Consider the following 20,134-nt stretch of genomic DNA (forward strand, 5'->3'; position numbering starts at 1 on the left):
CATATTTATAGGTTTATCCCAGCAACCCTATTCCATGTTTAATTTAGAGACCAAGCCCTAATTCCCCTCCTAATCGGCCCATGAAACTATCTAAGTTCAAATCTACGGCGGCTCACCTATACGTGAAATATAAGCCAAAGTTATAACTGATATCCCTAAATTACAATAGACAAGATAAATCACCATTAAATCACAAATCACAAATAAATAATATAAAGATGTAATAATACAAATAATTCACATAATACAAACAATTAATTCAAATAACAAATAATTCAAATTAGACAAATAATTCAAATTAAATAATAATCACTTAAAGCACCACAATATAAATTAAATTAAACAAATAATCCAATAAAATGACACATAATCAAGTACAATGCAATCAAATAATAAATTTAATTCCAGAAATATCCTCTTTAAAATTTAGGGGTATTACAGTTAGTTAAGTAAATATCATTAACCGATCTGTGATGTAATTATAAATAACGTGGAAGAAGGCCTGTGCAAAGGCCCCCGACCACACCAAATTTCCTATTTTCTGCAATTTCTGTTCTTTTGCAATTTCTATTCTTTCTGCATTTTCTTACAATGTAATTTTATTTGTACTTCTTTTTTTCCATAGGAGTAGTATTATAATAGAATTCTTATTCTTGTACTTTTGTATAAGACTACTTCTTATTAAATAAAGTGGACGCTTGGATCGTGTCTCCTCCATTTTGTTTTTATAAGTTGTTCTTGGATTAGATGGACGCTTGGACAATTTGTTTTGTCTCCTCCATTTATTTCAAAATCTAGAATTGAAGAACGCTTGAACAATTTTTGTTGTTCCCTTCTTTAAGTTCCAGCCTCTGCTGTCGAAAGTCCTCTTTATTGAGGCGTTGAAGAACTTGAAGGAAGGGGTCATCCTTACCTTCCAGCAGTCGCATGATTCACTAAGGGCCGATTTCAGATTCGGTCAGCATCAAGGATAGTTTGGCTATCCAACCTCTTGGGAAAGACTCTGGTACGCCCCTAAAAAAAAATAGCCAAACAGATAGACAAAAAAAGAAAAATATGACATTTATTTTGGGACAGATGAAGTACTATTTATAATATTTTACTTTCTCGTAAAAAAAAAAAAAAAAAAAAAAAAGAAAAAGAAAAGAAAAGAATAAAAGCTTTATAAGAAGTGAACTAAAGAGGCCTTAATTTTTTTTTATTCGTTTATTTTCTTAAACAAATTAAATTAGGTATGGAAATCTGGAGGTCTAATTGAAGTATAGACGAATTTCAGGGTCTAAATAAATTTTATCCATTTATTCCTATTATATCCCCTAACTTGAGTTGTATAGTACTTTCTTTTACTTCCTTCGCTCTGGAAGCGCACTGTTGATTTGCATCTTGTTTCAGTTTGTACGCTTTTGGGAGAGTCGCAAAAATGCTGAGAAGATTGCTAGTACAGGTTTCAAATCAGTGTCGTCGTCCCCTTGCACTTCGACAATGTTGTTCTTCGTTTTCATCTCAAATTCCAAACAGTTCTTTCGTCGAACACTTGGAGGGTCCAAATCAATCCACCACCGAGACCACTCCTCAATCCTCCGCTAAAATCTCCATTGATCGTTCAGGCTTGTACAATCCTTCCGGTACTTCACTCCACTTCATATATATGTACATAGATGTATGTATGCATATGTATTTGTATTTGTTAATGACATGTGTCTTCGATACAAGTCTACCATTAAATGTCGCATTTTGAATTCCAATTATTAAACATTTGCCTTTTGAATTACAGAGCATTCTCACGATTCTTCTTCGGATTCTGAGCTTGTTAAGCATCTCAAAGGCATTATCAAGGTTTAATATTTTTCTTCTTTCTTTCTTTCCCCTGCTTTTGTTACGGTTCTAAATTTTTAAACACGAATGCATAGCTTACTGATTTGCTTTACATTGAAGTAATAAATCGTTTGGTTGTCCCTTGAATATTGAATTGGCGCGTTGTGTTTTAGAAATCAATTCAACAAAGATCAAAGTTCTACAAGCATACCCGAGACTTTCTTTAAGGAAAGCGAAATGTTCAGAAAACGGTGCTCTCATTTGAATTATATGAAGAAATAATATGCTATGGACAATTTAGTTTTCATGGACATAAAAGTTACCTATTTTTTCCTTCTAATTAGTTTGGAATTTGATTCTTTGGTACTGGTGGATTGTCAGTTCCGTGGTGGGCCTATCTCAGTAGCTGAGTATATGGAGGAAGTTCTGACAAATCCTCAAGCTGGGTTTTATATGAACAGGGATGTGTTTGGAGCAGAAGGCGATTTTGTAACCTCACCTGAAGTAAGCCAGATGTTTGGGGAGGTAATTTGATTGTTATTCAATTGTTAAGTTCTTTGTTTCCTCTTAATTCGTTTGGTAGATTCGGAATGTTACGATAGTGGGCAATAGCATCTAAATTTTTTATTAATCTATTATTTCGCTTTGATTCCCATAATTCAAGATTAGTTATCTCGGAGATATTTCCTGTTGATATTGCTTTAGATGGTTGGCGTTTGGGCTATGTGTTTGTGGGAGCAAATGGGGCAGCCTAATAGAATGAACCTAGTTGAGCTGGGTCCAGGAAGAGGAACTCTCATGGCTGATCTTTTACGTGTAAGATACCATATTCCTTTTTGTCTCTCTTTAGTAGCATTCTGTACTTTGATTAAGTTAGAGAAACGTAAACCCAATACTTGAGGTCCTTTCATTTAATTTGTCTGTCGATATTGTTTATAAGTAGAAAAGGAATATTTCAAATTTGAGTTGAAGATGTGCGGTTTTTCCCTGTAGGGTGCATCGAAGTTTAAGAACTTTGCCGAATCATTGCACATACACATGGTTGAATGCAGTCCAACATTACAAAAGCTTCAACATCGCAGCTTGAAGTGTATGGATGAAGATAATACTGGTGCAAATGAAGAGAAAATAATTATTAGCACCTTGTCCGGAACCCCTGTATCATGGCATGCTGCATTGGAGCAGGTTCCATCAGGATGTAAAGCACTGTCTTGAGCTTCGTCGTGTGTTTTATGTATGTGTGGGGTATATTCTGCAAACAAATAGATGGCAATATAGTTTAAGGTGAAATAATATAAGTCAGATAATTTAAGTTGCCAGACTGCCCTAGAAAGTCACTCAAGTTACCTTCATTTGATTTATTTGCGAGTATCCTTATATTGCATACATCAAAATCCTGGAGTTGCTTCCAAGAGAATTTAGAATTAGTTCTGATAGGGATTAATTAGAATTGGTTTAGTATTGATTAGTCAAGAAGATTCTTTGATGGGATCAGAAGTAGTTTCTGGTTCATCTCGCAGGTGCTATGAAGATGAGAAGGCTGAAAGTACTGTGAATTTTTTAGTTGTAAGAAAAAGAATAAACAAATGTCTGAACATATAATAAGCTGGATAAAGTCTGAGCTGAGGAAGCCTGAGTTACATAGTTTTTTGATGAAGGTTTGTGGCAATGGCTTCTTGGTTATGATGTTTACTCATGTATGACACATGGCAATGCTTATTTAAACAGAGCCGAAATGGAAGTCAATAAAAAACTGTAATTCCTTACATATGCACAAACTGCACCTGTTTCCTGTTAAATTGAACTTCTTAGACATAATTATTATATGCTTGTCGTTTGTGATTGAAGATGTTTGCGTCAATTTCCATGCCATTGTCTTGAAATAAATTATGTAGAAAATGAAAATAAAAATTAGCGAAAATAGATTTTTGGGATAACATGCTAGGGAAAAAAACAAAAAATTTGGGGTTCTTCAATGTTTTATAGCCAGCAAACCAGATGCTTCATGGCAGCAAAAATGGTTTTGCAAATGTGTTTGTCTGTGTACAGTGTACACATCTACATATATTTGTTCATGTAAGCTGAAAGTAATTAACGTACATTTTAAACTTCAGGTGATCAAATTTGGTTACAGAGATTGCTTTCATCTCTGTTTAATCTTATGGGTGTTTGTATGCTTTTATTTCAGTGCCAACGATCATCATTGCCCATGAGTTCTATGATGCTCTACCTGTTCATCAATTTCAGGTTTGTATAGTCAATTTGGTTGTGTGTTCAATGATAGATATCTTCCCGTGAGATTGATGAATGAAACCTGCAAAATTAGGGTTGTACCTTGTCTTTTGTGTGCTCCAAAAAATATAGAAAATATATGCTTCTTAAAGTTTGGAGAATTACTTGTCACATGTGGTGGACCTGTAACTGGTCATCTTGTATTTGAGGAATATCAGCATTGTACTTTGCAGGCCTATTTATTTATCGTTACTATTGTTTTCATTCTTTTATTCTATGTTTACAATTAAATATGGAGAGCTTTGTTTGGATATTGAAATTGGGCTGGGATGGGTCTGGCTTTATTGTTATTATTATTATTATTATTTAAATTGATGCAGAGAATGGTTTAAATTTACTGACAGAAAATTGTGGAAGTAGTTGCAATTATCATATAAATTACTAATGCAAAGCTGGGATATTGTCGATTTTATATCCTTCCAAAAGAGCCTGAAAGATAATTAAAGTGAATACTTGAGGTTCAACTATTACTGTCAATTTTTGTATACTATATGAAATGTTCAGAAGTTACTTAAAGTGGTAAATTGAATTGAAGTTGCTGAGAGGATTCGTTAATTGTGTTTTTTGATATAGAGCGTGGTAGGTGTTAACATGGTGGGAAATCCACTTGATAGATTTCTCCATAAATTGTCATGTCTTTAGTGAAATGCTAGAATGTCCAACCTGTTTTCTCCTCTCTATCTGTTGAGCATTGAATTTGGAATATGTTCCATAATTCTATTTTTTTAACTTCCAGTTTAGTTCCAATGATTATAGCTTTGTCTTTTGAAGCTAATATTTGTTCCCTTGAAAATTTTCTCAAAGCCATTTCTTTTCCTAGTATTCTATTAGTGTGATTTGGACAGCTGCTCAAAGCCTCAAACAATACTTGACAACTTGTCATGCTTCTAGGAAAAGTGAACAACAAATAAGGTGAGAATACAGGCCATTGCTTAGTGCAATGATAAAAACTGGGGCTTTCATGTATGAAAATTTGGTTTGTCTTAATCTGTCTCATAGATAGGAAACCGTCTCTGCTTTTAAATGTGAGTTTTCTTCTTCTTCAATCATGTCATGTGAAGGATTGCGGCATCTGATTTGGGTTTGTCAGACACATATCCTATACCCACGCCCATATTGTGTCGTGTCGACACGAATACGTGAAAGGACATAAGAGAGTATGTAACAGATTCTTACACACAATGTATATGCGCACGAAAGAACCAGAAGAGGTTAAACAAGTTTAAAAGTAATGATTATGTGAGTCCTTACCCACTTCTTTTGGACACTTCTACAAGTGTGCAAATAAGTAACCTACACAGATGGACACACAAATGTCATAGGATCTTTTAGTCTGCTACTCATTATAACTCATGTCAGTAGGTGTTGGACATGGGTGAGATGACTTAAGAGTATAAATTGTCAAAATTCGTTAGGAGACATGCCCTACATATCATATGATTTCTTCCTGTGCTCCTAATTGAAATCCTATTATCAAACCTTAGCTTTTACCAGGCACCCCCAAGGGCTTGATATATGCATTGGATATATCAAATCCCCCAAATAGAAGAACACATGGACACTGCTAGATATTCATTGTGTCTAATATAAGTTTTCATTTGTTTTGAATCAATAATATAATAAGTTATTGGATGTGTTTTTTAGGTGTATGTCCAACCAAAAGTGTCCGACACATATGCCATATCCATGTCCAAGTATTGTGTGTCCAACACGACTACTCCATCTAACATAGGGATAATTTTAGCCAATCAAGTATCAAACAGGTGTGAGAGATGATGAAGCTCATTTTCTGATTACTTTCTGTAAACCTTTTGGCATTGGAGAAGTTCATAGAGTGGCCAGGACACTTCTTGTTTCAGATTAAAGAGTTGAAAAGATGAGAACTTTAATGAAATTTGTTGAAGGTGACCATCATAATCTAAATTCGCCAGATTACAACAATATGGGTGGTATGTGGGATAATTATAATGGCTTGAAATTGGTGATTGATCTCTTTAGGTTCTTGGTTCGATACATTAGGTATTATTTATCAGCAATTTTTTTTGCAAAATCTGGCTACTAAGCCTATCTTGTTTTTAGAGATTTTGTTGGAGACCACCTTTCTTTCTTGCTTATGTATTTTTATTGGGTTCTTCTTTTTGTGGAAATTTATTTATTTTTCCTTTTATTTGTTCAATTATCTTGTTTTGTACGTTGGAGAAATACTATTCTTTGTCGAACTTGTTTCTCCTCTTTAGTGTGATCTTTGGTTCTCATAAAAAAAGTTGTTGCTTCTTGTTTCTTTCTGTGGCATGTTTATTGCTCACGTATTCTCTTATGCATCATTCTGATTTCATAATTTGTCTATAGAGAGCTTCTCGTGGCTGGCGTGAGAAAATGATAGATGTTGCAGAAGATTCATCGTAAGGTTTCTAATCCAGTAGGTCAATATTGGTATCTAGCAGAAATTTCTTCTAGAGAAAATTGATTTTTTTTTTTTTCTTTTTCTAGGTTTCGTCTTGTTCTATCTCCACAGCCTACGCCCGCAACTCTATTTCTAATGAAGCGCTGCAAGTGGGCTGTGGATGAAGAAATAGCTAAACTTGAACACATTGAGGTTTGCCCCAAGGCAATGGAGTTGACTCAAACAATTGCTAAAAGAATAAGTTCTGATGGAGGTGGGGCTCTCATAATTGATTACGGCCTAAAAGGAATAGTCTCGGATAGTCTTCAGGTCTGGTGCCACTGGCTCTGTTAATTATATTCTATTGTACTTTATTAGACTGGAGTATCTGTTTGTTTCCTCCATCTTTAAATAAATATTTAATATTGCGGCTTGCTCTTTGTTTCCTTTGGCTACTTATCCATTTTTGTGGACTACATTGTCAATTTTTTTCTATTGGATTAGAATTAATTTATGCATTTAAGGGTTTCAGGGTTCAATTTAGCAAATAAATTCATGAAAAAGAAGAGAGACTGCTTTTTGGAAAATTATAGTTCTCAGGTTGCAGAGCTCTCTCTCTCTAGCTACTTTCTGCATCATCTGGTTGTAGAACTCTTTGTCCATGTAGTGGCTTTAGATCAGAATGTGCTTTTTGTTCCTCCAAGGACTTATAATTGAATTTTCTTTTCATATTTAAATTATAATATTCTTAAACAATACTAAATGCTTGTAGGCAATTCGTAAACATAAGTTTGTCAGCATGCTGGATGATCCTGGGTCTGCTGATCTCAGTGCATACGTTGATTTTGCTGCTATCAGACACTCTGCTGAAGAAGTTTCAGGTGTAAATTGTTCCTCATTGCTCTACTATTTTTTTATGTTCAACTTTGTTTTTTTGGAAAAACGTACTACTGAACAGAAACAGTTGTAGATAATGTCAATATTGATTCCAAAATATTCAAAATTTTTGTAGAAGATGTGTCTGTTCATGGCCCGATCACCCAGTCTCAGTTTCTTGGTTCTCTTGGGATAAATTTTCGAGTTGAAGCACTGCTAGAAAACTGCACTGAAGAGCAAGCCGAGTCTCTGAGGACAGGATACTGGCGTCTGGTGGGCGATGGCGAGGCTCCATTTTGGGAGGGACCTGATGAGCAGGCACCCATTGGGATGGGTTCTCGATATTTGGCAATGGCTATTGTGAACAAGAAGCAAGGTATTCCAGTTCCATTTCAGTAAAATTTGACAGAAGTATGGAATTGGGTGACATCTGATATTGTAAGCTTATGTAAATGACTAATATAACATCTGATATTTATATATTGCAAGTGTTCAGCTTTTGCAATTTTGGGTAATTTTTTTTTACCCTCTAGTTTGATGTATTTAGCGTCATGTTCTAAATGGTTATGAACTGGCGGAGAGGTGAAGAAACCATATCAATAATGAAGAGCGAATGCTAAATTTACTTCAAGGATGGAGGCAGTCTTTATCATGGAAAAGTGTGTTAAAAAATATTCTATATATGACCTCATCTCATATTATAGAAATGGATTTTGGGTGTAATTATAACAGAATTGTCAGTACTGGTCTTTTGTAATTTTTTGTTTTCAATGCTCTTTTGTAATTTATGCTCATTTGGTGCTAATCTGTGTAATATTTTATTTCTTTTAAGTACAATAAACGAAAAAATGGGAAGAAAACTATCTAGTTTTTAGCAACTTGCTGATGATATATCTGACTGCTTCATTAATACCAAATTCTCCTTTTAATTTGGTTGTCGTTAAAGTACCTTATTGTAGGCTGCATTTGTTAAATGAAACTGCACACAGGACATTCTTTACTTTGATGCACGTAATCAAGTAAATACATGTGCATGTGTGTAGGACCATTTTTATGCATATGTTTACACATACGTTTCTATATATATAGTCATGTTTATGGTCTTTAGGATCTGTGAGTTTCAATTGTGTTCAATCTGCGTCACATTGAATCTGACCTGTTGACAGCCGTCTCATATGTCGATGTATTTATGAAAAGTTGTTTTCAAAACTTAACCAGCTTACTAATGTGAAAGCAAAGTGGTTAAAGAGTCCTGATAAAATAATGTCATGGGATATTTACGTGAATATATTTATTAACATTTTATATTTTGTTGTTTTAATGTGCAAACTTTGTCTGTTTAAGTAACATTACTCTATATTTATATATGAATATGTGTATTCACTGTTCACACACACATAATCTAAAAGTTCAGGCTCCTTTAGCTGATTTAGCACGGTTCTTGGCATGGTATCAAAGTATGGGTAATGGAGATCCTTTGGCCTCAAAAAAGCATCGACCTTACATTTTAAATGGTATATGTGCATGAATGACTTTCTTGATACTCTGTGCAGTGTGCACCCAAGAAAATGGAAAGGGACCACATGGATTTGAATAGGTGAGCCATGTTGATTGTGTGAGCGCAAAATCGTACATCAAACGGTCAAGATTCAACTGAATGATTTTATTTTTATTTTTTATTTTTACCTGTATTTCCATTACGAATAAGTGGATGGTACCTGCATGTAACATGATGTCAAGGCACGTTGGAGCTCAATTCAGCGTTCATCGAAATCATCCACATCCAACCAAGTAGGTATATGATTAAAGAACAATATTATTTGGACCTATTCTCTAATCAATATGTGCAGTCCAAGCCTATCGATATGAGAATTTAAACTATCCAATTTATCGGTGTTATGTGAATAGATTGAGTGAAGGTCTTATTTATACATAATTAAGAGAGCTCGAAAAAAAAATATATATATATATACCACCTGTAGTATGAGAAGCCCACACAATCATAAATTTTCCTAGATCCTTTTTTCACAACTGATAAAATACTAAAACAAAAAAGTCTTTGACTTTTTTACCCTCAGCTGAATGCAAATTGTAAGATTGAAATAGATGTGACATGGATATAGATATATATTCCACCATCCACTATTAATCTACTTTACTGTGTCCACAAACAAATAAGAAAAGACTAGTTACCCAAATTTTATTAATCTTGTATAATTATTCAGTCACTTTTACCAGTAATTGCCAGAAAAGTTTTTCCACTTTCAGGCAGGGCTCTCAGCTATGCAGTTTTAGTGTATAGTTTATTTTCTTACCTACTTTCATCTGCACACATTCTGTCAATTTAGATGAAGATGGTTAAATATTTTCATCACGTCTCCCAAAAGCTTCTCAATCTAAATAAAAATGGTTAAATTTTAACACCACATCTTAGCTAGCCAAAATTTAATCAATTTTCACTTTTAACTTCACAATACTTCACAATTTAGATGAAAGATGGTTAAATCTTCAAGCAATTTCAAGAACTCTAGTTCGAATACTCAATAGGTGTCACATGTTGGATGGCCTAAGAGCCTTACCCAGGGAAAAGTAATGGGTTAGGAAACTTTATCGTCAAATTTTATCACCACATCTTAGCCAAAATTTAGTAAGTTTTCGCTTTCAATTTTGCAATTTAAATGAGAATGGTTAAATCTTGGAGCAATTTCAAGAAGTCTAGTTGGAATACTCAATAGGTGTCACATGTTGGATGGCCTAAGAGCCTTACCTAAGGAAAAGTGATGGGTAAGGGAACTTTTATCTTTGAATAGAAACAATGAAAGAAAAAATAACATTTTCAAAGGGGCTATTTTTGGAAGAGAACCTTTGAGACAGTGTCACCTTTCTCTCTATTGTATATTAGTGTCCCTGTAATCTGTATATAATAGTAACACTTGGACCAAAAAAACACAACGCAAAAGAAGGCCATACAATTCATTGGGAACAACCATGGAGGAAGAGAAAATTGCTTCATCTGATGAACCAGTCATCAACTATAGAGGAGTCAAGGCCATGCCATTTATCATAGGTGAGGAAGAGAAATAGAGAAATACACAGATTTATTTCACTTACAATTATGCATATATCTTTTTTTTCACCTAACTTTTGTGTGTGTGTGCAGGAAATGAGACCCTTGAGAAGCTTGGGACAATAGGTACTTTATCAAACTTGATGGTTTATCTCACCACTGTCTTCAACATGAAGAGTGTCACGGCTGCAACGGTTATCAACATTTTCCATGGCACCACAAACATGGCAACCTTGCTTGGAGCCTTCCTCTCTGATTCATACCTGGGACGCTATAAGACCTTGGTTTTCGCTTCCATGTCCTCTTTCTCGGTACTCTTCTGCTTCAACCCTTTTTAAAAAGTCAGCATGTTTTTCAGCTCAATGCTCAAGTTCATAGAACTCAAACAAAGATAGCATTCTAATTCTATTTATTTGATGGAGCTTTTTTTATTTTTATTTTATTTATTTATTTATTTATTATTATTTTATAAGATCTTTTTGTTTCCTATATTATGTTATTTTCCTTGAGATCTTACAATTTTGTTTCTAAATATTATTAATATTCTGCTTAATGTAAGAAGAACCACATCTATTACATAACTCGAGCATATTGTTATCTGATCTCTCTCTATCTGAAACATGTTTTTATTGCAAATGGAGCCCTTAAGAAAGTTAACAGCACAACAATGTCAATTTTATTTATTTATCTATTTATGATCATAGAAGAGTAATCTGGGTTGTATTGCAACTCCTAGGTCTTATTTTAATTTCAATTTTCACAAAAGATATAAATACCCATCAATTCAAAGTCAGGTGTCAACATTCATATATGTCATTTTGTAAGTTCTCAAATTACTATTATCAGGGATTATTTTTTTTTAATTTCTCTTTAGTAGCCAATTTTTGGAATTAATGTCTCAATCTCGTTTTTGTGTTTTAAGGGGTTGATAGTGATAATGCTAACTGCAGCAATCTCCAAACTGCATCCACCACATTGTGACACAAAACACATTGACACATGTGTTGGTCCCTCAACTTGGCAATTGATCGTCCTAATAACCGGTTTTAGCCTTCTGATAATCGGAGCTGGTGGAATCCGGCCATGTAACCTAGCCTTTGGGGCCGACCAGTTCAATCCGGGGACTGAATCCGGGAAAAGGGGCATCAACAGCTTCTTCAATTGGTACTACTTCACATTCACATTTGGCGTGATGGTGGCTGTTACATTCATAGTGTATGTGCAAATTGAAGTGAGCTGGGCCATTGGTTTGGCCATTCCAACATGCCTCATGTTAATCTCGTGTCTACTTTTCTTTTCGGGTTCAAAATTATACGTTAAAGTGAAACCTGAGGGAAGCCCTTTGACAAGTGTGGCACAAGTGGTGGTTGCAGCCACCAAAAATCGACGGTTAAAGCTGCAAAACCACCCATCTCTTTGTCTCTTCAACCATATTCCATCTAATTCTATCAATTCCAAACTTCCTCACACAAATCAATTCAGGTGAGACTAATATACATATACATATATATATATATATTACATATATGAATTTATACACGACTTGTATGAGCTAGACACTGATTAATGATCAATTCATTAGGTTCCTAGACAAGGCTGCAATTATAAGTGGTGAAGACCTGATTAACTCTGATGGATCAGCCATGAATCCATGGAGATTGTGCAGCATACAACAAGTTGAGGAGGTAAAATGTGTAATGAGAGTGGTTCCGATATGGGCATCAGCCATAATCTACTACGTCGCGATGGTCCAACAAAACACCTATGCAGTCTATCAAGCCCTGCAATCCGACAGACACCTAGGTAGCAGTTTTGAGGTACCGGCAGCATCTTATGTGGTAGTCTCAATGCTGACTCTCACCGTCTGGATTCCCATCTATGACCGGATGTTGGTTCCTTGTCTTCGGAAGATAACTGGCAAAGAAGGAGGAATTACACTTCTCCAGAGAATGGGTATTGGAATTGCTCTCTCAGTGTGCACTATGCTTGTCTCTGCCCTGGTTGAACAGAGGAGGAAACACATTGCCCTTACAGGGCCAACACTAGGCATTGCACCGAGAGGAGGTGGTATATCATCCATGTCTGCATTGTGGCTCATTCCTCAACTAGCACTTGTTGGACTAACTGAAGGTTTCAATTCCATAGGCCAGATTGAGTTTTATTATAAGCAGTTCCCGGAGAACATGAGAAGCATCGCGGGGTCTTTCTTCTTCTGTGGCATGGCTTGTTCGAGTTATCTGAGTGGGTTTTTGGTCTCTGTTGTGCACCGAGTCACGGATGGTGGTCCGACAGGGGAATGGTTGCCGGAGGATCTTAACAAGGGGAAGCTGGATTACTTCTATTACATGATTGCTGGTATGGGAGTCCTCAATTTTGGGTACTTTTTGGTTTGTGCTAAGTGGTACAAATATAAGGGTGTTGGTGGTAACAGCTTTGAGATGGCCATGGAAACAAAGCAATCTGAGAAGACCATTGTTGTTTGAATGTGTAACTTTGTATGGAATCATATGTTAACAAATTATGTGAACTCAGATTAGCATATGGGAAGGTATAGGATAGAATGCTAACATTCAAAAGTAAGGACAATGTAGCAGTATTTATTGGAGTTATTTGTGTGCCTAAGTTTCATTTCTGAAATTATAACATGCCCAAGTTTTCCTCGCTTTCATTGGGCTGTTGTAACCCAACCCAGCCCAACTTCTTAAACTGACATATATATGCCCATTGCGGGAAAGATATTCAGTGCATCGGGCTAATGAGAGCCGTGCATGCACGGGCTGGACTAACAAACTTTTGATCTATAAGTAACCAGAACCAGTAGGCCCATGGTATCGGGCTTAGTGGGTCCATTTTTATAGTGGGTTCCTCTATTCGTTAGCGGCCCATATGTGGCTATGTGCCCTTGACATCACTATACCGAGTGCTAGTGCAAAGTTAATAAATTAACCAAATGATTAATTGGCCTAGCGTATCACCCCCTCCTCCTCAAAGGGGAGGTCGGGAATTCGAACTTCGATCGAGGAAGAGTGTGAGAGTAATTGCTTTAATTTTCCAAAAAAAAAGTTAATAAATTACTTGCTTGAGAATTAGAACCAATTCTATTTTCACGTTATACAGCAGAAGGGTTTAAAATTATTATTGATATACCACCAAAATAATCATGAAAGACATTTAATTCTTTTGTTCTTTATTTGTCATGAATGGATCCAGGAAATTGGATGAGGGGAGGGGGGCAAAGGTGAAATTATTTTTATAATTTCAGAGGGGCAACACTAGAATTTCATAAGTATATAAATGTAATATGAAAAAAATACTAATATTTAATGTTAAAAAAAAAAAATCAGGTGGAGGGCAATTGTCTCCCCAAGAGCCTCCGTAAGTCCGTACCTGTTTATTGCAGATAATATTTCCGGCAACTGCAAATTAATTGCAGTTCTAGCATCAAAACAATTTCAACAATAACGGAAGACATTTTAGTCCATCAAGACAAACTTGTTCTTGTGGAAAATAAATCTAGATACATAACGTACAGAGATTGATTCATCACAAAAATATTAATCTTTCAATGTACTCGTGGCGGCGGGAAATAAATTTTGTCCTGGTTTGCCTTACCGCCACACCCCTTATCAGCTTTATTTGGTGGGCATGAAATAAATTTTGTCCCTTTAGCATTGAGACACATATATATCTCAAAGAGTAAGGTACGATTGTTGTGAAGATCAGTTCTGCATGACACATAAACATTATTAATTTTGGCGCCAACTCCCTTTTGAACAGCTTTCTGGATGTCTGCCTTATTGTAAGTTTTAGTGTTGCTGGGAGTTATGTTGTGATCTTTGAGGTAGCTAGGAACATTAATTTTGTTGGTCGGAGCTATTGCCACATTGAAATAGTTTTGCGCTGACTCGTGAATTGACAGTGAACAAATTCCGTGTGTGTCCCATGTTGAGATTTTATTTCTTATAGTACAGCTATAGGATTGAATTATTTACTCCTTAATTTATGGTTAATTGGTAGGTGATTAGTTACCTATTTTAGTTAAATCATATTCTATAAATTGGATGTAATATCATCAATGAAAGTATCAAATAGAGTTTTAATTCTCATATTCTTTTTTTGAATTTCAAGATGGTATCAGAGCCATCATTGAATCGTACTTGAACATACCTTCGAATCTCTTTGAATTTATTTTAAATTCATTGAGACATACACATACACATATCCTTACACATACCCATACACATAACCATACCCATACAAATACGACAGACCCCTCACATACCGCAGCCGAACTGCTGCCTGTGGCCGCCGGCGATCTTCCATCGCCGGATCTGGATCTTCTGTGAACCACTGCCTGCCGGTAACTTCAAACAATGACGACGTTGCCAAAGTTCAACCGAACCGCTGCCGATCTCATCTCTATCGTTGCTACCTCGACTGCCGTCGCATCACCGGTTCATAGCTGTCGCCGAAGTTTTTTCATTCTTGCCGGATCGGATCGCATCTCTGCCGCTGCCAATCGCGCCAAGCAGCAGCCATCACGAGCCGCTGGCACCACAAGCCACAGCCATCACAAGCCACAGTCGCACCGGTGTGCCGCTGCCGGCGATCTTCCGGCGATTTGCTGAAGCCACAGTTCAGCCACTGCCCACCGTCCGCCGCTGTCATCTCGGCTGAACCGAACCAGGCTGTGATCGGCGAACAAGGAGAAACACCCACAACCACCTGTAATGTTCTTGAATTTTGTCATTTTTCAAAATTTGGAATTTTCTGATTTTCGGGGGTATTTTATTCTCTTTCTCGTTTTACGTGCCGGACATCATGAGGTGTGCCGGCTGTGTTCGAGAGTTGGGTGGGACATTTTCCTGAGTTCAGGACTCTTGAAAATGCACTGGTTGTCATCTCGACTTTTCTCCGTTGTTCGGGTCGGATAGTCCAGGGTGGGACCCGCTACCAGAGTCGTTGTGTACGGGAATTTTATCTTTGGTTCATTGCATACTATATGTAATTATTTTGTGCATATTTAATGTGGTTGTGTGCTATTTTGTATAGATATATGCATATATGTGTGTGTAGTGGGAAATAGAAGGAAAAAGAAAAGTCAAAAAGGAAATTTTGAAGTGGGACCCACCATTAGAGATTTTTGTGATTTGGAGACCAACATTGGCCTCATTCTCCTTCTCTCACCCGGCACTAGCTCTCTCTCCCTCTTTTCTCTTCATTTTTCTTTTCTTTTTGGCTTCAAGCTTCAATCTTCAATTACTTTTTGGCTTCAATCTCCAAGAGATGAAAAAGTAATTTTTGAAATTCCTAATTTTTGAAATTCCAAGCTTCAATCTTCGAAATTCCTACGCTTGGATAAGAGCAATTCACACTTTTGGCCATCCTAGGAATTTCAAAAATTAGGGCTTTGGTTTGGAATTTTGGGGGTTTTCATCTCCATTGAGGTAAGGGTGTTCTAATACATGAGTTCTTGTGCCATTTGTGAGTTAATTCTTTATAAATTGTTGAATTGCATATTTAATTAGTTTAAGTTCTTGCAAATGGTTTAAATGATAGATATAGAATATATGTGACTAATTGTTAGTTGTTTTATAGTGTTTAAACATGCTTACATGAGGTTGATTCCATGTCTTATATGCTTGTTAATGCTTGTTATGCAAAGTTATAGTTAAATGAGAACTTTAATTATGTAGTTTGGAAATTTGCCTTATGGTGGAATTGATGAATTGAAGTATAAAACATTCCATGCATTCATTGGGATAGAAAAGGGGAAAAATGTCTTTAAAACAAGTGAAATTGTTTTGGGAAAAGTTTTCTAAAAGTGTTTGCGAAAACCCGGACGCTTAAGAGGCGCCTAGTGGTCCGTGGTATTAGTGTAATCTAGAGGGGAGTATGGTTGAGCTAACCAGGCTGGATGCGACGCCTTGGAGGTGCCTTGTGGTCGTGGATGGTTAGCCAATCCTCCTTTCGTAACGCCTTGGAGATGCCTTGGGTCAGATTATGCTAACGGTTTGAAAGTTGAAACGGAAATGTTTCGAATATGGGGAGCGACATTTGCATGACATTGCATTTCATTAGAATATATGGTGTGTATGTGTTTGGGTGACAATTGTTGTATACTTGTTGCTGTGGTTGTTACTATTTATCCCTATGCTATGATCCCGTTTTCTTCTATCTATTCCTTACGTGGATTCACGGGGTCATAAGAAGTGTGTTTTAGACACTTCCCACTGAGCGTTTAGCTCACCCCATTATTTTAACATTTTCAGGTTTTGGAAAAGAAGTGGCGGACGACAATCCTCCATAGTCTTAGTTGGATTAGAAGAATGTATCTTTTTGCTACCTTTTGTATTAGGCCTCATTTTGTAAAATGTTGACCTAAATGTATCATTTTATAGCATGTGAAATATTTAAATTCATTTTGTATATGGCCATTGGGGAAATGTAATTATGTTTATTTACATTAAATAATTTAGTGTATTTCATGTAACGTGTTGTAAATTATGTCAACGTTGTTGTTGTTGTTAATGTATTAGATGTTGAAATGTATTTATGGGTATGGTGTGTAGGGTGGTTGGTTATCAATGTTGGTGTATCTCGGACAGTGAAAATTTCGAGTGTGGATAACCCAGAACCAGTCAACGTAAAGTTCCCATACGTCGACCGGATGACCTGAACCAGTCGACGTGTCCAGTCGACGTGTAGCCTCCCACACGTCGACCGGTATCTTGGCAGTAGCCTTTTTATTGTATACGTCCCAAACCAGTCGACGTGTAGCTTCCCACACGTCGACAGGTATCTTGGCAGTGGGCTTTCTACTGTGCACGTCCCAAACCAGTCAACGTGTGATCCCCATACATCGACCGGTTATGTGTAGTAAACATTTGTGACTTATTTTCCCATTTTGCCATTGACCACTTACTTAAGTGTATTGTTACACATTATACCCGACTCAATAAAATGCAATAATTATATTTTAACCATAGAAAAGACAATATTGCTCCGGACCTTATCTTATTTATTATGTGACTCAAGTAAATGACTATTATGCCTTTGAGTCTTAAACCACTAGAGTTGTGACAAATGACCTTGTTATCCTTATTGGATTTTTAAAATATTAGTTTAACGTGAAAGGACCGTATTACCCTCGAATGATTTTGGGTCGGACAAAGACTCGTTTAATGATCCAGACCCAGTGGATTCGGGTCGTTACAAATTTGGTATCAGAGCAATGGTTTGAATACTATTTGGACGACGGGTAGAGGCCTACCTAGGATTGCATGGGGAGTTAAGTATTTGTTACTTGCTCAATTGCTTATGTGATTGCATGCCTATATATTTATGTGTTAAGGTGTTTAATCATTTGAAAGACATGCTTAATTGTTTAACTGCTTATATAATTACGTGCTAAGTGCTTAACGTTCTTGTATATTATTAGCATGATCATGCTTATCATTGGTGGGATTTCTTTTCCGGGAGTATGGAAAGTGTTTAAGTGTTGTCATTTCTTGTCGAGTCAATTGTGTGAGGACTCCGTTCTTGAACGCGTGTATGTGTCATCGTTTTTGATCCGTTCTCTCGTTTTATAGCGTCATGCCACCAAGAAAGGATCTCGGGTAAAGTTCCAGCTCCAATCCCACGAGAAGGGATCAGGAGCAGCTTGAGGAAGATGATATCTTGTTACGTAATTTGGTCCGACCAAGAGGGGAACAAGCGAGGGGGACCGTTGATCCACCTTTTTAGATAAATGAGGAACAGTTGCAGTTGGCCGTTGAGGCAGCTCTTTTCAAAGCATTTTGGCTGGCAGGAGCATCATCGTCACAGCTTGTGCCACCACCGGCACCACCACTACCACCACCACCTCCAAAGAAAAATGAGTTAGATGATACTTTTTATCATATTGCAAAGTTTGTGAAATTGATGCCAACTCTATTTGAGGGAGGTCCAGATCCGCTTGTTGCGGACAGTTTCATGGATAGGGTGGAGAAGCATATCAACACCATGAATTTGGTGGCGGATAAGTTAAAGATTATATTAGCAACTTATAACTTTGTTGGGGACGCTGAGTTTTGGTGGAAGACCATTTCTCACATCCACAATTTGGACACCATGACATATGACACGTTCAAGAAGTTGTACTATGAAAAGTATTTTCTGACACCCAAGCGGAGAGAGCTAAAGAAAGAGTTTGATGGGTTGAGGCAAGGGAACATGACAGTCACTGAATATGAGAATAAGTTCACATTGCTTTTGAGGTTTGCACTGGGGATTGCCAATAATGAGGAAGGGAAAATAGAGAAGTTTGATGACGGCCTCGATCTTACCATCAGGCCAATTGTGGCCACTTCAGAACCGCCAGATTATGCGAAGGCAGTGCGGAAGGCCTTACTGGTTAAAGCTGAAAGTAAGGATAGCAAAACTATCAGAGAGTCCTTTAAGCACAACAGGAGTATAGGTGCTTTCTCCGAGGGTGAATCAAGTAAGAAGCAGAAGTATGAGCAGTCAGGATTCAGGGGACAACAGTCAGCCAGATCTGCACCCACAGCTTCCGTGTCTATGGGGTCTTTTAGACATAGTGTCACTTGTTTCAGATGTGGACAACTAGGGCATTTCAAATCCAAGTGCACTCAGACCTAGGTATCTCTGATAGTTTATTCAAGAATAGCCAGTCAGGGTACCACAAATCTCAGTGTACTCAGATTCAGGTGGCGTCTGGTGGATGTTTTGGGTGTGGCCAGCAGGGCCATGGGTGAAAGATTGTCCACAGCGAGGCAGTGGTTTGGGCAGAGGTGGAGGTTCACAGCAGAGGCAGATGCAGTCTGCCACAGTTCAGTCAGGGTTTCGATCGCCACCACCACCTCAGCCGTCTTAGCCAGCCACATTAGCCCAGAGTTCTCAACCGGGTAGGGGAGCTTCTTCGAGTGCACCTACTCAGCAGTATGGTTATCAAACAGGCGGTTCTTAGGGCCAGAGGCCTCAGGGTCGTGTCTTTACATTCACTCCAGCCGAGCCATTATCCAGTCCTCCAGTTGTCAGGGGTATGTTCCTTGTGTTCCATTCTTGGGCTCGAGTGTTGTTTGATTCTGGTGCTTCCTATTCATTTATTGTTTCATCATTTGTATGGGTATTGAGTTTGGAGGTCAGTCAGTTAGACAGACCACTTTGCATTAACATGCCCATTGGGGGTTCAGTCACTCTTGGTAGAGTTTATAGGAATTGTTCTATCATCATTGCCGGACAGATTCTTGAGTTCGATCTCATCCTTCTCGAGATGATAGGGTTTGACGTCATTCTTGGGATGGATTGGTTGTCATCTTTTAGAGCCATCATTGATTGTTTCAGGGGCAAAGTGTACCCCGGATGGGGATTGTTTCTGTTTTATGGGAGATTGGTGTGATCCCCTTACTCATTCATTCTATGGTGTTAGGGGTCGGGATCGGCAGACATTCTTCTTAGCTAGTCTTTTTGTCGATGACGATGTTGAGTTTGGTGGGGTCGATTATCCAGCGGTTGTACGTGACTTTCTGGATGTGTTTCCGGAGGACTTGATTAAATTGCCTCCACACCGAGAGGTGGAGTTCGCTATTGATTTGATGCCTCGTACCGGGCCAATCTCTATAGCACTGTATCGTATGGCACTAATTGAATTGGAAGAATTGAAGAAACAACTTGATGATTTGAGGGTGAAAGGTTTCATT

General features: G+C 37.3%; 2 protein-coding genes across 3 annotated transcripts; both read left to right on the forward strand.

Moving 5' to 3' along the window:
* Positions 1 to 1,300: 1,300 nt before the first annotated feature.
* On the forward strand, positions 1,301 to 8,244 carry LOC132284293 (uncharacterized). 2 transcript variants are annotated; one of them, XM_059786385.1, is made up of 10 exons: positions 1,301 to 1,625; positions 1,775 to 1,836; positions 2,197 to 2,340; positions 2,521 to 2,631; positions 2,809 to 3,013; positions 4,004 to 4,062; positions 6,457 to 6,509; positions 6,598 to 6,820; positions 7,263 to 7,371; positions 7,503 to 8,244. In XM_059786385.1, exons 1-10 carry the CDS (start codon positions 1,421 to 1,423, stop codon positions 7,763 to 7,765), a joined length of 1,434 nt encoding a protein of 477 aa, XP_059642368.1. In that variant the 5' UTR covers positions 1,301 to 1,420; the 3' UTR covers positions 7,766 to 8,244. The 2 variants fall into 2 exon arrangements, with proteins under 2 accessions (XP_059642368.1, XP_059642369.1); XM_059786386.1 differs by having other exon boundaries at positions 7,506 to 8,244.
* A 2,095-nt stretch (positions 8,245 to 10,339) lies between these two features.
* Positions 10,340 to 13,073, forward strand: LOC132284612 (protein NRT1/ PTR FAMILY 2.9-like). Its single transcript, XM_059786728.1, has 4 exons — positions 10,340 to 10,433; positions 10,527 to 10,744; positions 11,356 to 11,915; positions 12,016 to 13,073. The coding sequence occupies exons 1-4, from the start codon at positions 10,355 to 10,357 to the stop codon at positions 12,914 to 12,916; spliced, it is 1,758 nt and encodes a 585-aa protein (XP_059642711.1). The 5' UTR covers positions 10,340 to 10,354; the 3' UTR covers positions 12,917 to 13,073.
* The last annotated feature ends 7,061 nt before the right edge of the window (positions 13,074 to 20,134 follow it).

This window comes from Cornus florida, unplaced genomic scaffold, assembly GCF_030987335.1.
Source record: "Cornus florida cultivar Cherokee Brave unplaced genomic scaffold, ASM3098733v1 CherokeeBrave_3.0.0_Hap2_Chr11, whole genome shotgun sequence".
In the NCBI taxonomy this organism is placed as follows: Eukaryota; Viridiplantae; Streptophyta; class Magnoliopsida; order Cornales; family Cornaceae; genus Cornus; species Cornus florida.